The sequence below is a fragment of the Amblyomma mixtum genome, chromosome 8 (genome assembly GCF_055824585.1).
Source record: "Amblyomma mixtum isolate Tamu chromosome 8, ASM5582458v1, whole genome shotgun sequence".
In the NCBI taxonomy this organism is placed as follows: Eukaryota; Metazoa; Arthropoda; class Arachnida; order Ixodida; family Ixodidae; genus Amblyomma; species Amblyomma mixtum.
This window is the reverse complement of record NC_143019.1, coordinates 23,262,082-23,285,967: the sequence shown is the minus strand read 5'-3', so window position 1 is coordinate 23,285,967 and position 23,886 is coordinate 23,262,082. Positions and strand designations below refer to the sequence as shown.

Here is a 23,886-nt window from a genome sequence, read left to right as displayed (position 1 = left end):
TAGCATACTGAATATTGCAGCTCGCTTTCAAACGAACTGCTGAAAATTCAATTACCGACAGCGAGAGTTTTGCAACGACACACGTTGCGTTGCGTTTGGCGTCAAAAGCGGCCGAATCCGCTTCGCTCGCCGGATTTTTGGGCAAGTGTGAACGGTTCCCGTTCGGGCTGGACGATCGGGCTGGACCCATTTTCGCCGCGCGGCGACGGAAATGTCTTGTCCAATTTCATAATCGCATTTCTTGAAAAGCACAGTGTTTTAACGCGTTTCCAGCATGGATTTCGGAGAGGTCTTTCAACTGTTACTCAACTAGTAACTACCATTCACGAAGTGGCATCCTCACTTGATAGGGGCGAGCAAATTGACATGGTATTTCTTGACTTCAGTAAAGCGTTTGACCGCGTCTCACACAGCAAACTAATCTTAAAGCTCCAGAACACTGGTCTTCCTCTACCGATTGTGAAATGGATTCAAGCCTACCTTAATAACCGAAAACAGTTCGTCCACGTCAATGGCTGCTCATCTGGAATTCTACCGGTTGGCTCTGGGGTCCCCCAGGGAAGTGTCCTTGGCCCCATTTTATTCCTCATATACATTAATGACATCGTTGCCTCAGTTGACACCGCATCCGTTAGTATAAGGCTGTTTGCAGATGACTGTGTCCTATGCAAAACTATCCGTTGTACCAATGACCAAATCGTTTTGAACAATAACCTTAATGCTGTGAACCAGTGGTGTAATCTTTGGTCTATGGAATTAAACAGAGAAAAATCTGTCCTTCTTCGGGTAACTAACAAGAAATCTCCGGCTCAGTTTTTGTACAAAATCAACGAATATCCATTAGTTCAGGTCAACGAGTGTAAATACTTAGGTGTTACGATAACTAACAACTTGAACTGGACCAGCCACATTAATAAAATCTGTACATCAGCCCTTAGGAAACTAGGGTTTCTTCGTTTCAAATTAAGGTCGGCCCCTTCCAATGTTAAGCTGCTTGCATACAATACCCTTATCAGACCTCAACTGGAATATGGCTGTGCAGTATGGGACCCTCACTTGAAAAAAGACGTAAACTAGAAATGGTACAGAGAAAGGCAGTTCGTTTCATATTCAATTCATACCGCAGATTAGATTCTCCATCGTCTCTAATGAGTGCTAACAACATTTTGACCTTAGAAAGCAGAAGAAAGATTTCCAGGCTGCGGTTTCTGTATCGGCTCTGCAATCACCAACTTGGTATCAACGCGCAATTGTTCATTCATCCACGTGAGGGTCGTCAAACTCGGCACACCCATCTTTACAACCTGGAACCAATCTTTGCGCGTACTAACAGGTTTAAGAACTCATTTTTTCCGCGCACTGTCTCACAATGGAATGCACTCCCAATAGAAGTTTTTTCCGCGCATGATGTACATGTTTTCGAAGAACGAGTACGAAAAGCTCTGGGTTGATGTTACTCTTCGCTTTTTGCTGATTCATTTCTTTTTCTTTCTTTTTCTGTGTTTGCACTGCATGCTGCGCGTTTGATTGCTTTGACTGCTTTGACCTGTTGATTGCTTATGATTGCTTGTTTTTTTGTTTTTTTTTTGTGATTGCTTGCTAATGGTGGCGCTGAATTGCGTTTACTTATGACCTGTATTGCCCTCCTGCTTGGTCTTCAATGACTGCAGTATGTTTTAAATAAAAATAAATAAATAAATAAAATAAATAAAACATGGCGGCGCCCTTCGAAGCCGGACCCCCCGCTTCGGATTGAATTCTCGTTGTTGCTGCCTTTTTCAGTGCGTTCACTGGCCAGAAATGCGGCACAGGTCTCTCGCTTCGTCTCACCCTGCCTCCAAGAAAACGTATATATGATAAATTTGTTTTGTTTTTTTAATTCAGACTGACGATTCTGCAGCTTCTAGGCTTAACAGCAGATTCGGTTTGTTGGCAGTAATGGTTCCAGCCATGACAACCAGATGGCGCCACTATAGGCTGAGTATTTTTGCGTCTCTGCTAGCATACGCTGAACTAAATGTGAGAATGCGCCTGCGTTTAACGTACGTAAGCATGCATACGCTTATGGTACATAGACAGCGTAAATTTATGCTCTTTTCTCACTATCTGTGTATGCCACTAGCAGCGACGCGGTAGGGAAAAGCGAGAAACAGCAGCGGCGCGGCGGATCCGCCTCGCCCGCGCGTGAACAAGTGAGAACAGGTCCTTGTTTTTGCGGCGAGCGAATCCGCTTCACTCGTCGGATTTTTGAGCAAGTGTGAACGCGCCTTTAGACAAAGTGCCCCCTGAATTTTTTTGTGGAGGGGCGTTTCCGTTGCCAGCCGTAAGTATTCCGTACTTTTAGGGGGGCAGCATGCCCTTCCCATAAAGGGCCCGGGAGTCAACTCTAGTCGGATACAACTCAATAAGAAGCGGCAAATGCCTCTCAGAGAAGCCCCTTCGGTCAATAAAGTCGACCGATTCTCCGTCTCTCCCCCTTGACCGATCTCCTTGTACCAGTTAGTGCGAAGTCTTAAGGAGCGGCAGGTGAATGGGGAATGGCTTAATCGGATAAACCACAGGGTTGCGAAAATCGGTCGACGCCATTGGTTGCAAGGCCTCCTTTGAGGTGCATCTGTCGCTTCTTTCTTGAGTTGTACCCGGCTATAGACGACACCTTACGCGCTAGTTTCTCCTTTAGAGGTTAAAAAATTCAGGGGGCACTTTGTCTAAAGTGCGTAGAGGCCAAAGCGTTTTCCGCACCACTTTGACGGCCTCTATGGCACTGGTGACGTCACCACTGGATGACGTCACACATAATTAACGACTAATCACTAAGTAATGACAAATTACTAATTAATGTTTAATTACGGGTTAATTACTAAACACTAACTTCTAGTTGATGGCGCTTAACCTTCGCCTTTAGGAGTGGAACGCGACAGCGTGTTTCAGCGCTGCCAGGGAGTCCACGGAACCCACCAACCGTTCGGCGCAATGCCTTGCCCTTTGAACGCAACGCTTTTTGAGGAAAGGAAATGGCGCACTAATTCTCTGTCATCTCGGTGGACAGCTGAACCACACCGTACAGGAAGGGAGGAAGTCGGAGTGAAAGAAGAGAAAGAGGGGCCGTAATGAACAAAATGAAAATTGTATTTGAGGAAAGGAAATCACGCAGTAACTGTCTCACATATCACAGTGGACACCGGTCAAAAGCGTGACACCTCTGCTGACAAGCTTCTGGTGACAGCCTTCTGTGGACAACGATGAGGCCTTAAAGGCTTTCGCGTTAAAACGTGTTTAGAGCGTAGGAAAACGGAGGGATGATGATGATGATGATTATTACAAACATCTTTATTTCTTCAATATTCTCAGAACATGTGGGTGGGCCGCCTAGTCCGGTATAGTCCACTGGCTGCTGCTGCTGCGCTGGCCCTCCCCACCAGCCAGTGCTGACGGTCAGGATCATCGCTGAGCAGAATAGTCTCCCACTGCACCTCCGAAGGGTTGGGAATGGGGTCAACTAAGGGATTACATTGGCATGTCCACACCATATGGTAGAGGTTAGCTAGCTCTCCACAATGTGGACACTGCGGAGAGTATAGTGTAGGGTACCACTGGTGTAATTTAGCTGGTGTTGGGTGTGTTGGTTTATAGTCTCCTAAGGGTGTTTGTTCTCATCTAACTTACTGAGGGATTTGTGTGGTGTTGGGTACTCCTTTCTGGCTGTTCTGTGTGGCGCGAGATTGTCAGCCTACACTGCTAAACCTATTAGGTCGCGGCACCCTTCATGGTCATCAGGGGGAGACGCCCGGTATAGAAGAGCTCGGACATGCCTGTGGGCGGCTTCGTTTCCTCCTGGCAGTTCCAGGTGACCGGGGAACCAGATGACTGACTTGGTTGGGTGGATGCTTAGTCAGCACAGCATATGTCCAGGGGGAATGGGGGGGGGGGGGGGGGGGGGGGCTCTTGTCCTTGCTCCAGCGATGCTTATTTAAATGCGCCGTTTTCTTCCTTGCAGACCTGCGCAATCACTCCACCCGTAGAGCTTTCGGGCGTGTCAACTGCCGTCAACTTCGGACTGCACGCAGAGGGTTTGAGCATCTTTTGGGACACAAAGAAAACTCTGCTGGAGAAGGTAAGGAGAATTTTTAGCATGTGCCATTGTCTTGCCGATTTTACTGCTCGAGCGACACTGTCGACTCGGTATGACACAAAATAGACACTAGCGCCACAGCTAGCAAAAAAAAACTTGGTCGTTAGCAATGTACAGCGCCCGCGCTGAAATTTCCTCATCCGAAGTGACCGCACACACGCGCGTGCGCGCACACACACACACACACACACGCACACGCACACGCACGCACACGCACACACACACACACACGCACGCACACACATACACACACACTCACACACACTCGCACACACACACGCACACGCGCGCGCGCACGCATGCACGCACACATGCACACAAAGGCGCGCGCGCGCGTAAACGCACACAAGAGAAACTGAGGTATCGATTGTTGAGATCATTGTCCCGCTCAAGCTCAAAATGTCCTTTCCATCCCCGTTTGGCCAGCGCGGGCTTCCCATCTACACAAGCATGGGTGATTCTGACGCAGTTTGAAGGCAATCAGTTCTGGCTTAACCTTCTCGGATCAAAGTGACCTTACGTCGCTTATTTTTGCAAGATGGCTGAACGAAACGCATGAGCTTAGCTAACCTGCTGTCTTTACAGGCGTGTGAACTCCGTGACGGAACTCAGTGGCATATCTCCTCTTTTTCTAAAACAACGCCAACGCAGGTGGACTACGTAAAGAGAGTCGCTCGCCGCCGCTTCGCATGGCTGTATCTGGACGTGCATCTCGCCGACTTCAGTGGCAACTGCACGAAGCAATGGGAGAACCTCGACCAGCTGAAGAGAGCGTTCGGCATTCCGTGACTGGATACGCTCCTGTCGACGGTCCATCGGCTGACACACCCAGGAGGAGGCGCCGGCTGGGGAATCCGGCTAAACGCGTTGCGCAACACTTTTGTCGAGCGGAGGGGCAATAAATGGCGCATGTTCTCTGAAGCGAAGGCTCATTTCTGCATCATCTCTACATCCATGGCCAGTGCGATGCTTGCTTCTCCCCGGATTGTGTGTGTATACAGGGTGTTTCGCCTAAGATTTTATTGCGAAAGCTATATTGCTAGCACTTTTCTGCCGTCGGTGGAGGTCGTTCCTTCGCTCCGGCGAGGCTGCGGCGCACGACCACGTGACAGTGTGACGTCACGATCAGAGGAGCGCAGGGGCCCCAACTCGTCTCTCCGGCCGTAGTCGTTCCTTCGCTCGGCGCGGCGGCTACCACGTGACGGCCTCCTCGGCCCGCCGCGTGAGGGCGCTCGCTAGGAGAGGATAAACGGGGACCCGCAGGCGCGCTCCGCTTAGTTCTCGCTTCGGCGGGTGGAGTATCTGATTTCGCTTCGGCGAGCGCGGCTTCGGCCGCTTATCTGTTTCTTGAGCAGCGTCCGCTCCGGCGGACGCAGTTGTTGCTGCGACGCGCGTCTTTTCTTTCCTTTTTCTTTCCTCTGATCTTTTAACTCTTCTCTGTCTGCACGTGACAGCGGTGGTGGCTCGGATCGAGCCAGTAAGCAGGCCCGTGCAATTACCTTTTCATCCTTCTCTCAGTCACAACAACAACAACAGCTCCGCTTAGTCATATCTGAGGAGTTGTGCGAGGCGTCGCTGGAGCGACGTGCTGAGCGCAAACGCCGGCGCCGTGCCGAGGAGAGAGATGAAGAAAGGCAAGAGCGGTTGGCTAAAGAACGCGCCTATGCCGCAGAATGGCGAGCCCGGCGGCGTTCTACAAGTTCTCTTTCTTTCAGTCGCAACAACAAGACATCACAGGGCCGTTGCCCGCGGGATTCTTCACGGCTGCCGTAGTCCACCAGGGAATGAATGTCGATGGGCTATCTTTTCGAGCCCCAAATTCAACACGAGCGGAGGAAGTCGCAATAGCTCTCGCTGCCGCCGATCCAAAATCGAAAACGGTAATCACAGACTCTCGCCGGGCCTGTGAACATTATCTTGCAGGCGAAATATCACCTCTTGCCTCGCAAATTCTAAGACGCGCTCTCGCCGATCCAACTCGCACAAAAGTGATCTGGGCTCCTGGCCACCAGGGTCTACGAGGCAATGAGGCCGCTGATGCGGCCGCCCGAGCGCTCACACACCGGGCTCCTCATCCTAGCTCTCATGGCTCAGAAGCTCATAAACCGCTTCTGCGGTTCCGCGAAATCCTAATTTATTATTGCGACAGCCACCGTCTCTACCCGGCACCCGCCAAGGGGCTGAGTAAGGCGGAGGAGCGAACTCTGCGGCGCCTGCAGACAGGAACCCTTCTCTGTCCTGCAATAGCAAAACACTTCGATCCGAACACAGATGGTCGCTGCCCGCACTGTGGAGAGATCTGCGATATCTTTCACATGGTGTGGGCATGTACTCAGAATCCTCACCTTCCCCCCTCCCCCACCCCCACCCGAGAGGCATGGGTGGTGGTGGTGAAAACATTACGAATGAGCAGGAGGTATGTTTAGATCAGCCCGTAAGCGACCGATCCTTACAAACACTAGGTGGAGGTCCCTAGTATGGGACCCCAGTGGCGGTTGCCGCCGCCCGGGCGCGTCCGACTAAGGCTTGTTGGGCCTGTAAGTCGTGGCAGCCGAACAGGGTCGCCTCCCAGTCCTCCCGGGTTGGGTTGGGGATGGGGGGAATAGCGGGGTTGGAGGCGCAGGCCCACACCATGTGATAAGTGTCAGAAGACACTGCACTACAGTGTGGGCAGCTGCCGCTAAAGGAGGGGTCAAAATGTTTTAGCGCTGCCGGGCACAGCAATGTATTGGTGAGAAGGCGGAGAAGGAGCCGCTCATCCGCCTTCTTCAGGCCTTTACATGGGCTAGGGTAAAGGCGATGACAATTTTGATAATATGTTGTAATATCTCTGAATGTATAGACCGGATTAAAATCGGGTTCCTGATCGGACGGGGAGGAGAAAACAGCCCGGTGAGAGAGCGCGCGGGCGGCTGCGTCTGCTGCCTCGTTTCCTGCCAACCCCTGATGAGCAGGGGCCCATATGAGGTGACGGTGTGCGGGGTCCGTATCCCGTATGCAATTTTGGTATATTCGATAGGCTAGGAAGGGAGTGCTGCCTTGTTCGACGTTCCGACAGGCCCCTCGCGAGTCGGTGATTATGTATTTTGAATTGGAATGTGAGGCCGCGAGAGCAATCGCGACCTCTTCTGCTTGTGTTGCACTGCGGGCTCTGAAAGTTAGGCCGTTAACTGTGTTGCTGTTGTGAACTACCGCGGCCGTGTACCATCCCCCGTGGTGAGGGCCGGAGGCGTCCACGTAGTATACACCTGTTTTGTTGCCATAATATCGGGCTAGCGCTTCCGCTCGTGCCAGGCGCCGACCATTATGGTCTTCATGTGACATGTTTGCTGGAAGAGGCCGCACGTGGAGGGCACGTCTCCACAGTTCCGGGATGCGAAACCTGTCTTCCATTGGAGGGGTGTTGGATATGGAGTCGAGCAAGAAGGCGGCGACCCGACTCTGTTAGCGACAAGCGCGTGTACTGGTTTGTAAGGTGCGCCTCCCGGAGTTCCCGGAAAGTATTCACCACCCCAAGAGCCATAAGCCGGCTGTTTGAAGTAGTGATGGGGAGGTCAAGGGCACGTTTAACAATTTTGCGAAGGATGACCTCAAGGGCGTCCTGCTCTTGTTTCCGTAGGTGGAGATAAGGAGTCGAATAGAGAATTCGACTAGTTACGAAGGCGTTTGCCAGCCGCAAGGCATCCTTACTTCGTAACCCTCCGCGTTTGTTGGAAACCCGGCGGACCATGCGGCCCACCTGGTCCCCCACCTTACGGAGTTTGGCCAATGTAGTGTCTGGCCGCCTGTGTTTGTGGATGTAGAGTCCAAGTACCCGTATCTCATCACTTTCGCGTATGGGACCACTCTCAAGAGAGATAGATATTTTAGTTGTGCACTTCTGTGAGGGGCGGAGGTGCACAAATTCCGATTTTTGAGGGGAACATTGAAGACCGCAGCGGCGGGCGTAGCGGTCTACTATCGTCGCCGCTGTTTGCAGGCTGGTTTCAATGTCTCCTGTGCTGCCCTGCGTGGCCCACAGAGTGATGTCATCGGCGTACAGGGCGTGCTGCACGCCGGCGACACCACTCAGCTGGGCCGGCAGGTGCATCATGGCCAGATTGAAGAGCAGCGGGGAAAGTACCGCGCCTTGAGGGGTTCCCCGCGTGCCAAGTAGGTAAGGACCATGGTCTCTATCTTGAATTCGAATGTAGGATTGACGATCTATTAAAAATTAGCTTATGTATTGGAATGTATTGAGGCCACAGTCGGTGTGACTTAGGTTAGTGAGTATGATCTCATGTGTTACATTGTCAAATGCCCCTTTAAGAACCAAGGCGAGTACTACCCGGTCATTATGGGGGCATTCGACGGGGTCAAGGACTTCCCGATTGAGTTGCAGGAGGACATCCTGTGCGGATCTGTGTGGGCGGAATCCGAACATGGTGCTCGCAAAGACTTGTTTGTGTTCAAGATATGTAGATAACCGATCCCGCACCATCGTCTCCATTAGTTTGCCCACACATGAGGTGAGAGAGATGGGGCGGAGGTTATCTGTGTCAATTGGTTTGCCAGCTTTAGGAATAAAAGTGACCAAAGCCGTTTTCCATTCGATTGGCAGGGGGGTGTCCCCGCGCCAAATCGCATTGACGTATTCCAGGAGGGACTGGTATGCCAAGTCGGGCAGGTTCGTCAAAAGCTTGACGGTGACCTTATCCCGTCCTGGCGCAGTGCCCCGTTTCATTTTGGCGAGAGTCGCCCGCAGATCATGGAGCTGGAAAGGTTGATCCAGCTCCGTGTTCTCTCTGCCTGCATAAGAGTACGCAGATCCACGGGGGTCTTGGGCTGTACACAGATACTGGTCCCGAAGTTTCTGTGCCAGTTGAGTCGTGTTGCCAGAAAAAGCGTGCAGGGCTCGGTGCAAATGTTTTTGTGTTTCGGTTCGTGTTTGTGTTGGGTCGATTAGGGCTCGAAAGAGACGCCACGTGTTTCGGCTGGACATTTGTCGCGCGGCCGTGTTGCATCTATCTACCCAGTTGGAGTCGGCGAGTTGGGCCGCGTACTCTGCCGCTTTCTGGGTAAGCTCGGCAATTCGAGCTTTAAGCTTTCTATTGTGTTTCTGGCGTCGCCAACGGCGGACGAGGCTGCGACGGGCTTCCCAGAGGTGTAGAAGGTGGTTATCCACGTCCGTGACCGCCTCTGAGAGCTGGATGTGTGTTTCATGCGAGGAAAGGTGTGCCAGCAGCTGTTGGGACCATGCTGTGTAGCCTTGCGCGGAAATGGGTGTATTATCAAGTGAGTTAAAATTTTGCCTGAATTTCGTCCAATCTGGGATATGGGCTTGTGTTCTGGGACGCTTGAGGGGGCGTGTGCGTAGTGTAGTGTTAATGATGTAGTGGTCGCTACCGAGGGTCTCCTCGGTGTTGAGCCAGTCTGCGTGTCGTATGTTGCGAGTGAAGGTTAAGTCCGGACACGTATCCCGTGTCACGGAATTTCCTAGCCGGGTTGGGTGGACAGGGTCCGTGTGGAGGGTGAGGCCCAACGTGGACGCAAGCTCCGCCAGCTTACGCCCGCGCGACTCCTCCTTGCGATACCCCCACTGCTGACTGGGAGCGTTAAAGTCACCCACAATCAGCAGGGGATCGCGGCCCGCTACTCTTAGCGCGCGGCTAAAGAGGTCCGCAAAAGTCACTCGCTTTAGTTTGGGAGAGCAGTACACGTTGAGTATATGCAACGGTGGGTCCCTGCGGCGGACTGGTAGGAGGGTCACCATTACATAAGAGTACTCTAGTTGGAGGTCGAGATCCACTAGGTTGGCTGTGTAGTCTTTGTGAACGAGAAGACAAGACGCGGGATCCTGTTGGAACGTCGTGTAATTTGAAATTGTGGCGCCCAGGCCTGGCTCTTGGAGGGCAACCACGGCTGGTAAGGACTCGAAAGTTTCAAGGTAGAGGCGGAAATTGGCCCGCTTAGTGCGGTCCTTAAAGCCTCTACAGTTCCACTGTGTTATTGAAGTTGGAGACTGCCCTCCTCAACTGCTCCACACTGGAGTCCCAAAGGGCTCTGGTCAAGCGGGCGCGAGACGGGGCCTCGTCATGCGGTGTCCCGGACTAAGGATACCGACCATGCAGCAGGGCTTTTTAAGCATGAAATGCTTTTAGCTCCCGTTGTCGGCAGTGTGGTGACGTCACGCCGAGACCGAGAGCCATCATCCGGGCACTGAAATCCGCTCATCCGGGCTCTGAATAAAAGGGAAGTTTATTCAACAGTGCAAACAAACAACGCCACAAGTGACGCCAGTGCAAACTGAAATCCGCTCATCCGGGCTCTGAATAAAAGGGAAGTTTATTCAACAGTGCAAACAAACAAAGTGGGTGGCCACCACACCAGAACATCCGGGCACCGTACGAGACAACGAGATTTAACGAGACTCTCTAAGCCCTCCTACGCGACCGGCATGCAAGCGCCGGTTGGTCTCCAAACGAGTCACAAAAAATAACTGCTGCCAGTGCCTTCTCATGTTTATCAAGATATCAGTCGCGCTGTGAGTTTGATAATGCACGGAATTATAATTTCCGATTTCTAATAACGCGTGCAAAAATCACATAAATGCCACGATACACTTCGTTGTCATACGTGATCTCTTAGGGGCTTCGCGCATCGAAGCAAAGCCGCGCAGGCGCACAGGGGCCCGGGGGAGAAGCGCTGCGTTCAAAGGGCAAGGCATCGCGCCGAACGGGTGGCGGCGTTCCTCCCTTCCTTTACGGTGCGGTTCGGGTGTCCACCGAGATGGCAGAGAATTACTGCGCCATTTCCTTTCCTCAAAAAACCTTGCGTTCAAATGGCAAGGCATCTCACTGAACGGGTGGTGGCGTTCCTCCCTTCCTGTACGGTGCGGTTCGGGTGTCCACCGAGATGAGATTAGGCCCGTAAACATTTCATGCTTACTCTACTCTCGGTTACGGGAGAGGCAGAGATGTTTTTTTTTTACCCTCAAGCTCTCTTTGATTAAAGTTTTTCACCACCACCACCACCACCGAACGGGTGGTGGCGTTCCTCCCTTCCCTTACGGTGCGATTAGAGTGTCCACCGAGATGACAGAGAATTACTCTGCCATTTCCTTTCCTCAAAAAGCCGGCAGCCACGCGTGACCTGTGGACGCGGCGCACTGCGTTCCTTCAGTTGGAGGCGCTGCGCGCTTTCGCAACCTACCAGGCTTAACCAAAGCTAAGCCCCTGCCAATTTTTTACAGTTTTTTAAAACAGGTTTTTTTAAGGCGAAAGCCTTTAATGGCTCATTCTCGCGGTGTCCGTCCGTAGGCTGGAATCGTGCCAACTCTGGCCTCTCCTCCGCGCAGCGGCGCTACCTCCGCCCCTCCTTAGTTACCGGTGCGCGCGTGGGGGGCGCAACTGTGCATAGCAACCGTGACGTCACACAGTATCGGTAGAACGAGCGCGCACGCGTCGGCGGTGGCAGCTGCACAGCCGCTCCTTCGCCAGACGTCTCGTTGCAGTCGAGTGAGAAGCATGGCTCCGAAGCGGCCCAGTGATTCCGCGCCAAGCGGTTCGGGGAAGCGGCAGTGGGTTGTCCATAAGGCTTTCGCCAAGCACACTTTAGAATTTCCAAAGTGCCTTCGGTAATTTTTTTAGTTAGAAGAACGCTTTTTTTCGGCATAGCATTGTCAGTGGTGTGGTACATCGGAATACGGCTAAGACGTGGTAACTAGCAGGCTGGCTAACTAATACTGAATATTTAACTTCTGTGAGTATTACTGTTAGGCTCCTTAATTACTGACAGCCGTGTCATCTCATCATCACCTTGTCTCTCCAATTAACCCTGTCCTTCGCCAGCCGCGGCCACCATATTCCCGCAAATTTCTTAATCTCATCCGCCCACCTAATTTTCTGCCGCCCCCTGCTACGTTTGCCTTCTCTTGGAATCCACTCCGTTACCCTTAAGGACCATCGGTTATCTTGCCTTCGCATTACATGCCCTGCCCAAGCCCACTTCTTCCTCTTGATTTCAACTAGGATATCATTAACGCGCGTTTGTTCTCTCACCCACTCCGCCCGCTTCCGATCTCTTAACGTTACTATAACGTTACACCTATAATTTTTCTTTCCATAGCTGGCTGCGTTGTCCTTAACTTAAGTTGAACCCTCTTTGTTAGCCTCCACGTTTCTGCCCCATAGGTGAGTACCGGTAAGATACACCTGTTGTATACTTTTCTCTTGAGGGATATTGGTAAGCTGCCATTCATGATCTGAGATAACCTGCCATATGCGCTCCACCCCATTCTTATTCTTCTAGTTATTTCCCTCTCATGATCTGGATCAGCTGTCACTACCTGCCCTAAATAGACATATTCTCTTACTACTTCCAGCACCTGGCTACCAACTGCGAACTGCTGTTCCCTTGCTAGGCTGTTGAACATTACTTTGGTTTTCTCCATGTTAACTTTTAGCCCCACCGTTCTGCTCTGCCTGTCTAATTCATTGATCATGCTTTGCAGTTCATGTCCTGAGTGACTTAGCAAGGCAACGTCATCAACGAATCGCAAATTACTTAGGTATTCTCCATTAACTCTTCTCCCCAACTGTTCCCAAGCCGTGTAGCCAACCGTAAATAACATTCGTACAAGCTTCTATAATTTAGAAATTGCTGTTACTCTCGGCGCAGTGGCCTAACAAATTTTGGCTATTTCGACGAGTGCTTGCCTGCAGGCTCCTCGAAAGCGCATGTGTTTTGACGCGATGTAGCCAAAATTTGATGGGCCACAGCTGCGAGGGTAAACGCGATTTTGAAATTTTAAAAACTGGTAACGACTTGCGGTGGGCTACACGCCTGTATATAACTAAGCAGCATAATAGTAATAGTTAAAAGTTAACTTATTCAATATTATTTAGCCTTCCTCATAGCTCGTCTTAGCTGTATTCTGACGTACTATACCGCTGACAATGATATGCCAAAAAACGTGGTCTTCTAACTCAAAGTCTACTTTTAAAAATCTTGTGAAGTCTTAGGTGAAACACCCTGTATACAGCAGCTGGTATTATACTGTTCTCTGAGAGACATGACGGCACGAGATACGCAATTAGTAGCACTCCTTTCTTATCGAGTGGTGTGTGGGGGGCGGTGTTTGGAGGAAGAAATTGGCTTGGGCAGGGCATGTAATGCGAAGGCAAGATTACCGCTCGTCCTTAGGGGTAAGGGAGTGGATTCCAAGAGAAGGCAAGCGTAGCAGGGGGCGGCAGAACGAATGAGATTGAGAAGTTTGGAAGGATAGGGTGGCCGCAGATGGTAAAGGACAGGGTTAGATGGAGATACATAAAAGAAGCGCACGTGTCTGTCTCGTCTTCTTCCGTCCCGTCCGTCAGCGCTGTTTAGTCGTACAATTCAACATGAACCAACCAGCCCGACTCAGCCCTCTGCTTGGATAAAAGAAGCCTTTGCCCTGCAGTGGGCGAAGTCTGGCTAAAGATGATGATGATGAGGAGGAGGATGAATAGTAATGTATCAATTCCTGACATGTTACCTTCCATGATATTTTACTGTGCCCATTCTAATCGGCCCCAATCGTCTTTCGGGTCAGCAGCCGAGCGCCATAATCACTGAGCCACCGCGGTGGGGCTAAACGTGAATTATAGAGCACTCTAAGGGGGCGCTGTCCTGTCATCGACATTAGTACTCGTGACCACGCATCTATACTCCCTCAACTCCTCGCCACCGCCAACAAGGTATGGATAGAAGGCGTCGTACCAGAAACTTGGAAATCGGCTATTGTGATCCCCATCCCAAAGCCGGGAAAGCCGCCGACAGACCTTGGTAATTTCCGGCCTATTTCGCTTACGCCCACTTTGTGCAAGCTCACCGAAAAAGTGCTTGCCAGACGACTGTCGTGGTGACTTGAGCACCACGGTTTCTATCACCCCGCCCAAATCGGCTTTCGGACGTCCATAGGTACAGAAGATGGATTGGCTGTCTTGGCGTCATCAGTTCTAGCCGCAACTCGCAGCCACAGTGTACGTACCGTACTGGCCATGGACGTTGAAAAGGCGTACAACAATATCAGTCATGCTGCTATCCTGAAATCGCTTGACATGCTGCATTTCCCCGTTAGAGTGAGAAATTTTGTAAAATCCTACCTAGAAGGCCGACACTTTGCCATACGCCTCAGTGGTGAGGCCGTCGGATCCTTTGTGCCTCTTCGCGGCGTACCCCAGGGATCGGTATTATCACCCACATTATATAATATTACTTTTATCCCCCTTGCTTGGCGTTTACATGATATGACTGATATTAAGTTTTTATTGTACGATGATGACATCACTGTGTGGAGCACCCACAACGGCCTGTTGACTCAAGCCTCCGCCCTAAAATCAGCCCTAGATATTACGTCCACTTATGCCTCTTCAATTGGTCTTCAGCTTTCAGTGAGCAAAACTACGTATGTGTCTGTTGCCAACCGCTGAGGATGCCATAAAATCGCTGCGACACCAGTTCGTCTCCATCTATCCGGAACTCCACTTCAAGAAAGTTCGACCTTCAAAATATTGGGCTTGACAATACACGAGTCAGGACAGGGACTGCTTGGCTTCCTCGAGCTAAAAAGCAAGTGATTCAGGCGTTAGGTCTGATTAGACGCATTGCTCCTAAAACAGGCGGCGCCCGCTCTCATGTTGCAAGGCAGTTGGTGCGGGCGGTTGTGCAACCGCGCCTCGTGTACCAAGCCCAATTTCAGCATTTGACGAGGGCTCAGTGGGATCGTCTTGAATCCGTTAATCGAGAGGCAATGAGGGTCATCACTTGCCTTCCCCGCATCACCCCGATCGTGGTGCTCCAAGAACATGCGCAGCTGAATACTCTAGATGAGCTGGTGCAGCAAAGACGTGATGCTCGCCGGCTTAAGTCTAATCTTACACACGCAACGTGTGCACTCATGGCTTATGCTTCCTCGCACTCCATTCTACAGCCGTCTCCTCCAGTTCTCCCTCCCCGGCATATTGTGCAGCTAAGCGATAACAAACCAACTGATCTACGTCGGCCATCATCTACCCTCGCGGCGGCGTCGTTTCGCGAACGAATTACACAAGAAGACGCCCATCTGCCGCATGGCTCCATCGTTTTATACGTTGACGCAGGCATCCTTGCGAAACCACTACTGCAATTTAGTACCCTTGCAATCCTGCCCTGAACAAAACGTCCAGGTTTCACTTCCCAGAACCTCCTTCCTCCTTCTGTGCGGAGATGCTTGCCGTTCAAGAGGCACTTTGCTCAGTGGCCGCCGTTCCCCTACTACCTGCGGCTCGCATTGTCATCCGCACCGACGCCCTTCACGACATACGCCTACTACGACGCGTCAGTCGCACCCCAGGCATTTGTTAGGACATCCATCGTCTCGCGGCACGCATCCCGCAGCCAATCCCAATTGAGTGGGTCCCACGAGACCTCCTGGGTTCCCAAAGCCGTGCAGATTCTGCGACCCATCTTGTGACCCCAACTCCGTCATCGCCTCGAGTCCTAACACTGGATGACACCACCCTCCTTTTAACAAAAAAGGAACACCTCCGGCGCCGCACACGTGCTCTAATCCCTCCGTGTGCGGTAACCCTCCCCCGTGGTCTTACCCTTGCAGAGGGGGTTGCGCTTCGGAGGATCCGGTTCGGGGTTGCATGCCCTTACTCCAGCCGTTACACGAAAGTGGCCACAATTCGAAGCTGTATATCCCCGCCCCGGGTGTCCAGTCTGCAAGAACCGAAATCTTGAAGCCGACATTCACCACCTGCTGTGGGTTTGCCCGGCGTTGAAGCCGACAAGAATTCGGCAACTGGCGGCAGCAGGTCTTTCGCCCGACAATAGTGCTTCATACGCCGCTTGGACACAAGGACCTCATCATCGTTCACTGCTCGATTTCATTAGATCAACAAACCTTTACTCATTTATTTAGGCATCCACATCTATCATTACATACTGTTTTATGCCCTGAGGCAATCAACACTGTATTAAAAAAAATCTCGTCAGTATAATTGTGTCGCGAAATTTTGTACTGTTTGTTCATTCATTCTTCAAACATGCATGCCGACGCGCGGCTTTATCGCTTTGTTTGTGATGCAAGACGCGACCAGATTTATCGATTGATCGCATCCGGGCGGAACCGATTGTGGGTTGTTCCAAACTGTTGTAGTAACTTTTCACGCCGTATCTCGAAAGTTCGCTATCAGCTTTAAATCGAGCACGGCCGAGAGCTGCGGACATTCTGTTAGACGACCGCCGACGAACGCGCTTGTTGCTACTCCGCCGCCGAGTTTTTTGGGCTCAAGTTAGCCTGATGAAAAGTTTCGTTCGGAAGCCATTTTCGCTGCTTTCCTGCACGATGGTCTGCCGTCACCATTACGTGACAATCGGTTCGGTAAGAAAAATTTGATATTTATTGAAAGGTCCAGTTTTTATGAACAAATTTTAATATTTAATTCGTATATATGCATTAATATTTCTACCTTAAGCTTTTCCCCTCCCGTGTTTTAATTTGAAGCCCAATATCAGTCATTTCAATGACGCAGCGCTGGAGCCGTTATGGGGATAGGTGAGAAGTGAAGGAAGCTGAAGTTTGTCTCGCGCAGGCATCTCGTTGCGAGCGTTCAAGTCGGCTGTGCCTTGCCTGCTGCTGACGACCTTCCGTCTGGAGCTCCCGTGTCTACCTGTGCCTATCCCTACAGCGGTACTGCGGACTGCTCGAGCTCTCGGAAGAGCGTCGCTGGACAGTCGACGTTAGGTGAGGACCAGCCAGCTACCGAGGTCGCCATCATCGCGGGTGTCACCGCTGGTGAACGTAAACCACAGGTAAGGGATTCGTTCACGCTTGGTGCGGGATAGCGGATGAAAGTTCGTTCACCCCAGCAAGTGTACTGCTTCATGGACGACAGCTATAGATCGCTCAATCCAGGTCGCTGCTGTGTTGGCGCAAGTCACGGCACGTCATTTGACGTGACGTCACGGATGCCAGCTATGGGTACTGTGGCTAGCTTTCGCAACGCTTCCTTGATCCAAAGATGACGGCCGCTTTGATGTCGGTTCCAGCTATGCATATTTCGTGACCTGCTACTGCCCACCATGCTGGTACTTCTGCCTTTGCGGGATACGCACCCAAAAAGATACGAGTACAGTATATAGTTACTTTTTGGGTGGGGCTGTAGAAGCTTCTCGATTGACATAACATCGAAATTGCCGGAGATAAAAAGCATGACGGGGTAAGGAGGCACTGCCATCGTCATGTGGATTATTTAAATATGAACACCCATTTTACGGAACCTATTACGAAACTTATGAGGTGGAAAGCGTTGTCGCACCACAGGCTATTATCGCAATGAAGTCAGCGATGGCGATCGACAGTCATGCTACTCATTATGATATTTCGAAGAGCTGTGGAGATAAGTCACTAAGGTAACCAGTAACAAATGTAGGCTAGCAAATTTATTCAAGTATATGTTTTCACTACCGCTTAGTTGCTGTATCGTCAGTGCACTCCGTAATTTTTCGGCTGCAACGAAATGGCGAACACGCTATAAATCGCACCGCTTGTCTCCATTGCGGAACTTCTTTGAGCTCGGAAATGTTTTTTTGTTGCGAAAGCAACACTACGCGATTCGCCGAGCCATTTCGCGGAGCTCTGGAAAGGCCATACTGCGCATGCGCTAGGAGCAGTGACGTCACACGGCGCACAGCTGGCGCGTCACCGCCGTCGCTGCGCGGGTGACTCAGAGGTGCCGCCGCCGCGCTCGCCAGTTGCGCATGCGCAGTAGCGGCGCATAGCTAGCGTGCCGGGGCCGCCGCCACTGCCGCGCGCTCTCCATCGCCTCTCTCTCTCTCTCTCTCTCTTTCTCTCTTCGTTGCTTTCACAATTCTCTAGGTTCAACCAGAGCTAAACTACTGCCAATTTTTTTCTTGCTTTCCAGCGCACAAAATCGGACTCACTCATTTCTCTGTCCTCCTAGGTATGGGCGAGTACGCGTCAGGATTCCAGAGTTCCGCCATCGAGGGACCGTCCAGTAAGTTTCTTGGGGACAACCGTATAAATATTAGTCCAACCTCGTTATAACGAAATAATGAATATAACGAATGAATGACTATCCCCCTTGGAACCTCAGCCAACACTGGCTATAACGAAGCTACGTCTATAACGAAGTACTCCACAGGCCCCTTCAACTTCGTTATAACGAGGTGCAACTGTAGTAATTGTTGCTCCTCTTCTTATACATGTTCGTTTATTAGACGTATTAGACATTTATTAGACGTTTATTGCTCGTATAAATGTGCTCCGAAAATAGTTTAAATAACACGATCTGGCGGGCTAGTTGGTGGGAATCCATACGATTTCAGCAGCGCGAACACGGTTAGGAAAAGACAGAAGGCGGACAGCGCTCTGTCCAGTCCGCCTTCTGTCTTTTCCTAACCGTGTTCGCGCTGCTGAAATCGTATGAAAATAGTTTACAGGCGTGAAACCTGATCTCCTAAAATGTTTCCTTGTGGAAGCATCGACCTGGATTTCTAGGCGGCGTAGGCGTTAAAGCCGGAACAAGCGCAACTTGCCATGCTTCAGTGCGAGACAAATGTGACCAGAACGCACCGCTGAGTTGGGCACTGATAAGCGACTCGCCCTAGATTTCGCGAGACGGCGGTTTTACGCACACCGTATCTAACACGCCATGCAGTGATGCTGACTTTTGATGCAACAGCGCGCAAAAGTGTACAAATCCTCTGGCAAGTGGTTATCGGATCTCGTTGTAGCGTGTAAAAATTGTTATACGCCGGTCACTGCGGTGCTGGCAGACGTTAATTAAACTCCGATGATCGCCTCAAAGAGCATATACGTATACCGTAGAAGAAGCTACCGGTATTTCTAAACGCGCCCTCAATAAGTACCCTTATATGATAGCTACTTCTTTTGTTTGTTGACTTTAGTTCTTTGCGATCTGAGCCTGTTTACGTCATGAAAGATGTAGCAAGTTTACTTTTTAATTTGAGCTTACTGATATAGAGGATAAAGAACTGCTACCCTGTAGTCCGATACAAGTCAAGAAAAGAACGGCTTCTCCCCGTCAAAGGACACCCTCGTCTGCCGGTCCTCGTGAGCCTGAGCGTGACAATGCAGGGAACAGCGTGACAAAGCATGTAGGCTACTATCTACAACAATGCAGGGAGGAGACTATACCTTTCATGTACCCTTTCGTGTACTGTGCGATGTCAGTGCACGTTAAACAACCCAAGGTGGTCGAAATTTCAGGAGTCCCTCACTATGGCGTCTCTCATAGCCTGTGTCGCTTTGGGACGTTAAACCCCATACACCAAATCAAGCCAAACCTTTCATGCCACTCCCTGCATTGGCACATGAGCAGATTCAAGAGAATCGGCCCAAGGTATTGGCTGAGCTGGGGTCCTTCGACGACTAAAAGCCGATGTTTACTTGACCTGTATTCGACTATAGCGCTTTATTACGAGAACTCCAGTATTTAAACCAATTAATATTTATATGTAGCGCGTGATTGTTGCTGAAAGAAACTGAGTGCATCGTTTTGTGGCAACACGGTCCCAAGTGTTGGCTCGTCGGTATGAGCCCGCCGTATAAATGTGGATAGTGCGTACTACAGGGGAAATGTTAGTCCAACGTGACCCCAACAGCTAAGGCAGGAGGCTTGAACAATCAGTGAAAGGTTGACTAAGACACTCATAACTTTCTTTATTTCAGTCCTTGAGTCGCAGGGTAAGTATGCGGTCACGTTTTCACTCGAACCCAGACCACTATGGTGTTTTCGCACTCAGTTCGAAGATGCAGTGCAGAACTAATTTGCCGAAAAGGCAGGCAACTCGCAAACACGCTGTTGCTCTTAACGATCAACCTTTATTGCAATATTTACATGGAAAAACAGTTAAAATCGGTGCTACGCAACAGAGAAGCAGCTTAGCTATGTTTAACTATTTATGCTGATGAAGAGGATTGACCTCTTTATTGTACGGGGCTTACACAAGGCCGCATGTGGTTGTGTGAAGTAGGAAGGGTTAATAGGCATCTTTTAGCATACCGTGTTACCGTTACCGTTGCCGGACTACCGAGAGCCCGCGCACCGCCAGTGCGCATGCGCTGATTGGTCGCGATGCATAAGGGTATGCACAGATTCCGGGTGAGTGGCGCCATCTGTCGCCACCAAGGCGATCTACGCACGCGCACTGACGGCGCGTAGGTTCCTGTTGCTCCGGTAACGGCAATGGTGTGCTAAGCGTGCATACAGGCCTCCGAATTGAAGCCCGCCCGCGAGGCTAAGATCTCTTTGTTCTGATTCCACTGTTTACACTGACTGCTCAAACGTTGGCTGCCGGTAGTCTTAAGAGCGTCTGTTTCATTCCTTGTTCCATTTTCTCACTTATTCTATGCCGCTAAACGAAAATGGGCCAATTAAACGGATTTCTCTCGCAAGATGACACGATGCACGCCTTGGCCGCATCTCTCTAGAGATTAAGTAAAAAAAAAAATTGTTTCCTTCCTGCGTAAATATGAGGCAACCAGTAAAAGAGAACACTATTAACTGTCATCTTGTGAAATCTGCCCGTCTGGTTTAGTGTGAAGCCGCTCGGTGCAAGTTGGAGAGGAGAGTGGGGAGAGTGGAGAGAAGGCGCTGCGGCCAGTCAGAGAAGCCGAGAGGGGATGGAAAGGGAAGGCGGAGAGAAGAAAATCGCTGTCGGGGCACACTGGACAAGGTGGGGGAGATAGTGGTAAGTAAAGTGGAGATTTGAGAGGGTAAACAATCTGGAGTGAGGGGGAAGTAAGAGCAAGACAGTGACCTCCAGCGCCAAGTGCGTGGGTCCCGGAAATTATGCGGTGCTTGGAGAACATGCGCAAACGACATTACACGTGCTGGCGCATACTTTTTCGCATGAATCGCATTGATAATCTGTGAATTTCTTTTCTTTAACCACAGCTATAGATGGGTAAGTACTGCGCCAAACGTCGCCACTTTATTTTTAAACTGTAGCTTCGGGCCTACAATATCGACTCACGAAGCCAAACGTGCATGCGGCTTTCATCTGAGTGTGCAATGCTGGCTCAGGCCCTTTAGAGTATAGCTCTTAGGCTCCCGTTCCTGGCTTTTGCGTCGTAGTGGTCGGCGTAACCGGTTGTCGAGGTGACCGAGCGAAACGCAACCTGTGACGATATGCCAAAACTTTCGATTTTCCTGCCTGACACAGCTTTCTTTTTTTCCATCTCCCTTCCCCAAAATGAAAAGTTGCAGGCCGTATAATCAAATCAAGCCCTACTTTATGCTTCTCTTTGTGAATAATCATCTTGCTTTGCCTCATTTCGTAGTCCGACAGACGATCCGTCTCTCTCACGCGGCTGCTCTGCGCATGCGCGCCTCCCCTTCTCCAGCTACACTGGCTGAAAACCGTTAAATACAGTCCGCCAGCTGCTACTGCGCATGCGCAGTTCTTGTTAGTGACAGGAACATGCGATAGATGGTGGCAGGTGTCAAGCATACACCTGCCACTTTGCAGACGCAGTTGACACCTCGATGAACGGTATCACGGCTGCGTCTCCCACGTGTTTGTTTTAAACCGGCAGCATAAGTATTTTCTCCATCCTCCAGAGGGCGCGACATCTTGTGAAAAAGGCGGATTCATGGGCGCAGCTGCGCACTTGTTTCCGTTGCAGCGGCGGCGGAAGCAGCAGCGACATCACGGGGCTGGTCATGTGCTTGATCCTCCTCGGGGTTCTCGGAGTGGTTGCCTTCTTCGTGATCGGCGCCATTCAAAGTGAGCACTCGTTGCACTTGCTACACGGGTAGCTTCAAAGATGTGCATTCCTGCACAGCACCCGCATTGGAACTGGTTAAGCGAGCAGGTAGCGTAAAGGTGCTTGATATCCAGCGCTTAAAGGGCAACTGCAGCACTTTTATGAGAATTTCGCGATATTCAAGGATTAAAATATATATAGGCTGTAGGTAAAGCATGCCAAGTGTTTTTGCACTAGCATTTAAAGCAGTGATGTAATCGACGATTGAATTTTGCACTTCTCTTCAATGCACCCGAGGAGTGCAGGGAAATTCAGTGTGACGTCACAGAAGGTATGATTTCAAATTACCACTATCGTCAGCCACACTCTGCCCAGACTCGTTGGACGCTGCCAAACAACTCTCGGCAGGGTTTCCCTTCGGTGGCGTTGGTTTTTTTTCTTCAAAGCAGGCGTTTGTGAGTTGGAAATGTACCGATGCCTTCAATGACGTCATCATACCCCCCCCCCCACTTGGCGTTTTGCGCTGCGGAGAAGCTTGAATGGTGTCCGGATTTTAATCGGTGATTCCAGCCCAAAAAGACTTCACATGCTGTACCAGCAAGTTTCACACATTCGACCCTCTTATAAGCTTGTTGATTTCAAAAACTTATGCAGTTTCCCTTTAAAGAGACACTGGGACAAATTCAATTCCGCCTATGCTAATAGAGAACCGCGTTTTATCGGCAAAAAAGCTGCTTTCATTGAATTCAGTTCTTTATTTACCAAAATACGGGACAGTCTCGAGGGATGAAAGTTGCCATGTCGAACATTCCCGGGCAAAAACTTTGAAAATTTGAAAAATTGTGAGACACTGTCATGGAAATATTGCAGGTAATGGTTCATTATTCTGATAGGTAACAAATATTTCTTTTAGAGTGTTTTCATCGATCGCATCGAACAGTTAAGACTGCCATAGAAAACCAATTGGAAACGCTTTTGACGACAGCAAAAATGTTAACAGAAAAAAAAATTCATGACTGCCATTGGGTGGTTTGCGGATATGTTGATTGTTATTGTGCAATCTTAAATTATATGAAAAAATTGCGTTCATAACTGGGTTCCTGCTCAAAAAATGCTTTTATCCAGAGTTGTTGGGTATGTTGCAGAGTACTGTAACAAAATAAATACGACACTATGTAGAAAAAGGTACCAGGAAATAGAGACCGGCCTGACGATTTATTGTTGCAATGTTACTTCTCATTTTACAATTCTGAAAAGTTTATTTCAAACTGTTTTGCCGATTTAGAGGTGTTTTAATGATTGCAGTTGGTACTGAGTGCCAAAGTATGGAATGAACCAGGGTTCGGAAATTCGAGTTTAAGGTGTAGTAGTTTTAGGCTGCAGCAACGCCATGGAACGAAGGAAATTTTGACTGTCATGCTGAGAAAAGAATAAAACATGCAACAAGCCAGACTCATCAACTTTGGTAAGCTATATATAGAAATTATTGAAAATTAAAATTAAGGTATCGCAGCCGCTGATTTTTGAAAGTGATCGGTGTGTAGCAACAGCACATACATCCTCAACACACTTTACCGTCGTACACACCACAATGCGTTCACTTCGTGCCTCTCTAACACGCCTGAATCGACGACCCTTCGTGTTGTATGCGTTGCAAGCCCGCCTGGAACACGGAGGGCGTGGGTTCGAACCGCAATGACTGCGAATTTCTTTTCCGAATGTTCATTTTCGTGCGGACACGCTTTGCCGACGCCCTCTTCCGACAGGTCCTGTACACGCTACTCATGAGACAAGAAATGCTTTCGCATTAATATTATTGTTCGAATAACCTCACCAAGTTGTTTACGGCTGACCTTGAAGCACGCGTGATATATGTCCAATATGTGCAAAGATTCCAAAACACCTTTCTTGTGCCGTCTGCTTGTTCTTGCCTCTATAACTCAAATGCATCTACACTCCAGCCAAATCTTAATAACTACGGCATGAAGAAGGA

The 23,886-nt window shown here is 50.1% G+C and overlaps 1 protein-coding gene across 2 annotated transcripts in view; it reads left to right on the top strand.

Annotated features, from left to right (window-relative positions):
- The window catches only part of LOC149331692 (uncharacterized), a 31,839-nt gene extending 26,786 nt beyond the window's left edge, over positions 1–5,053 (top strand). For both annotated transcript variants that reach the window (XM_089556823.1, XM_089556822.1), the window contains 2 exons: positions 3,998–4,114; positions 4,784–5,053. In XM_089556823.1, coding sequence (XP_089412949.1) covers positions 3,998–4,114; positions 4,784–4,921 — 255 coding nt within the window. In that variant the 3' untranslated portion in view covers positions 4,922–5,053. The remainder of the gene's footprint in view (positions 1–3,997; positions 4,115–4,783) is intronic.
- The last annotated feature ends 18,833 nt before the right edge of the window (positions 5,054–23,886 follow it).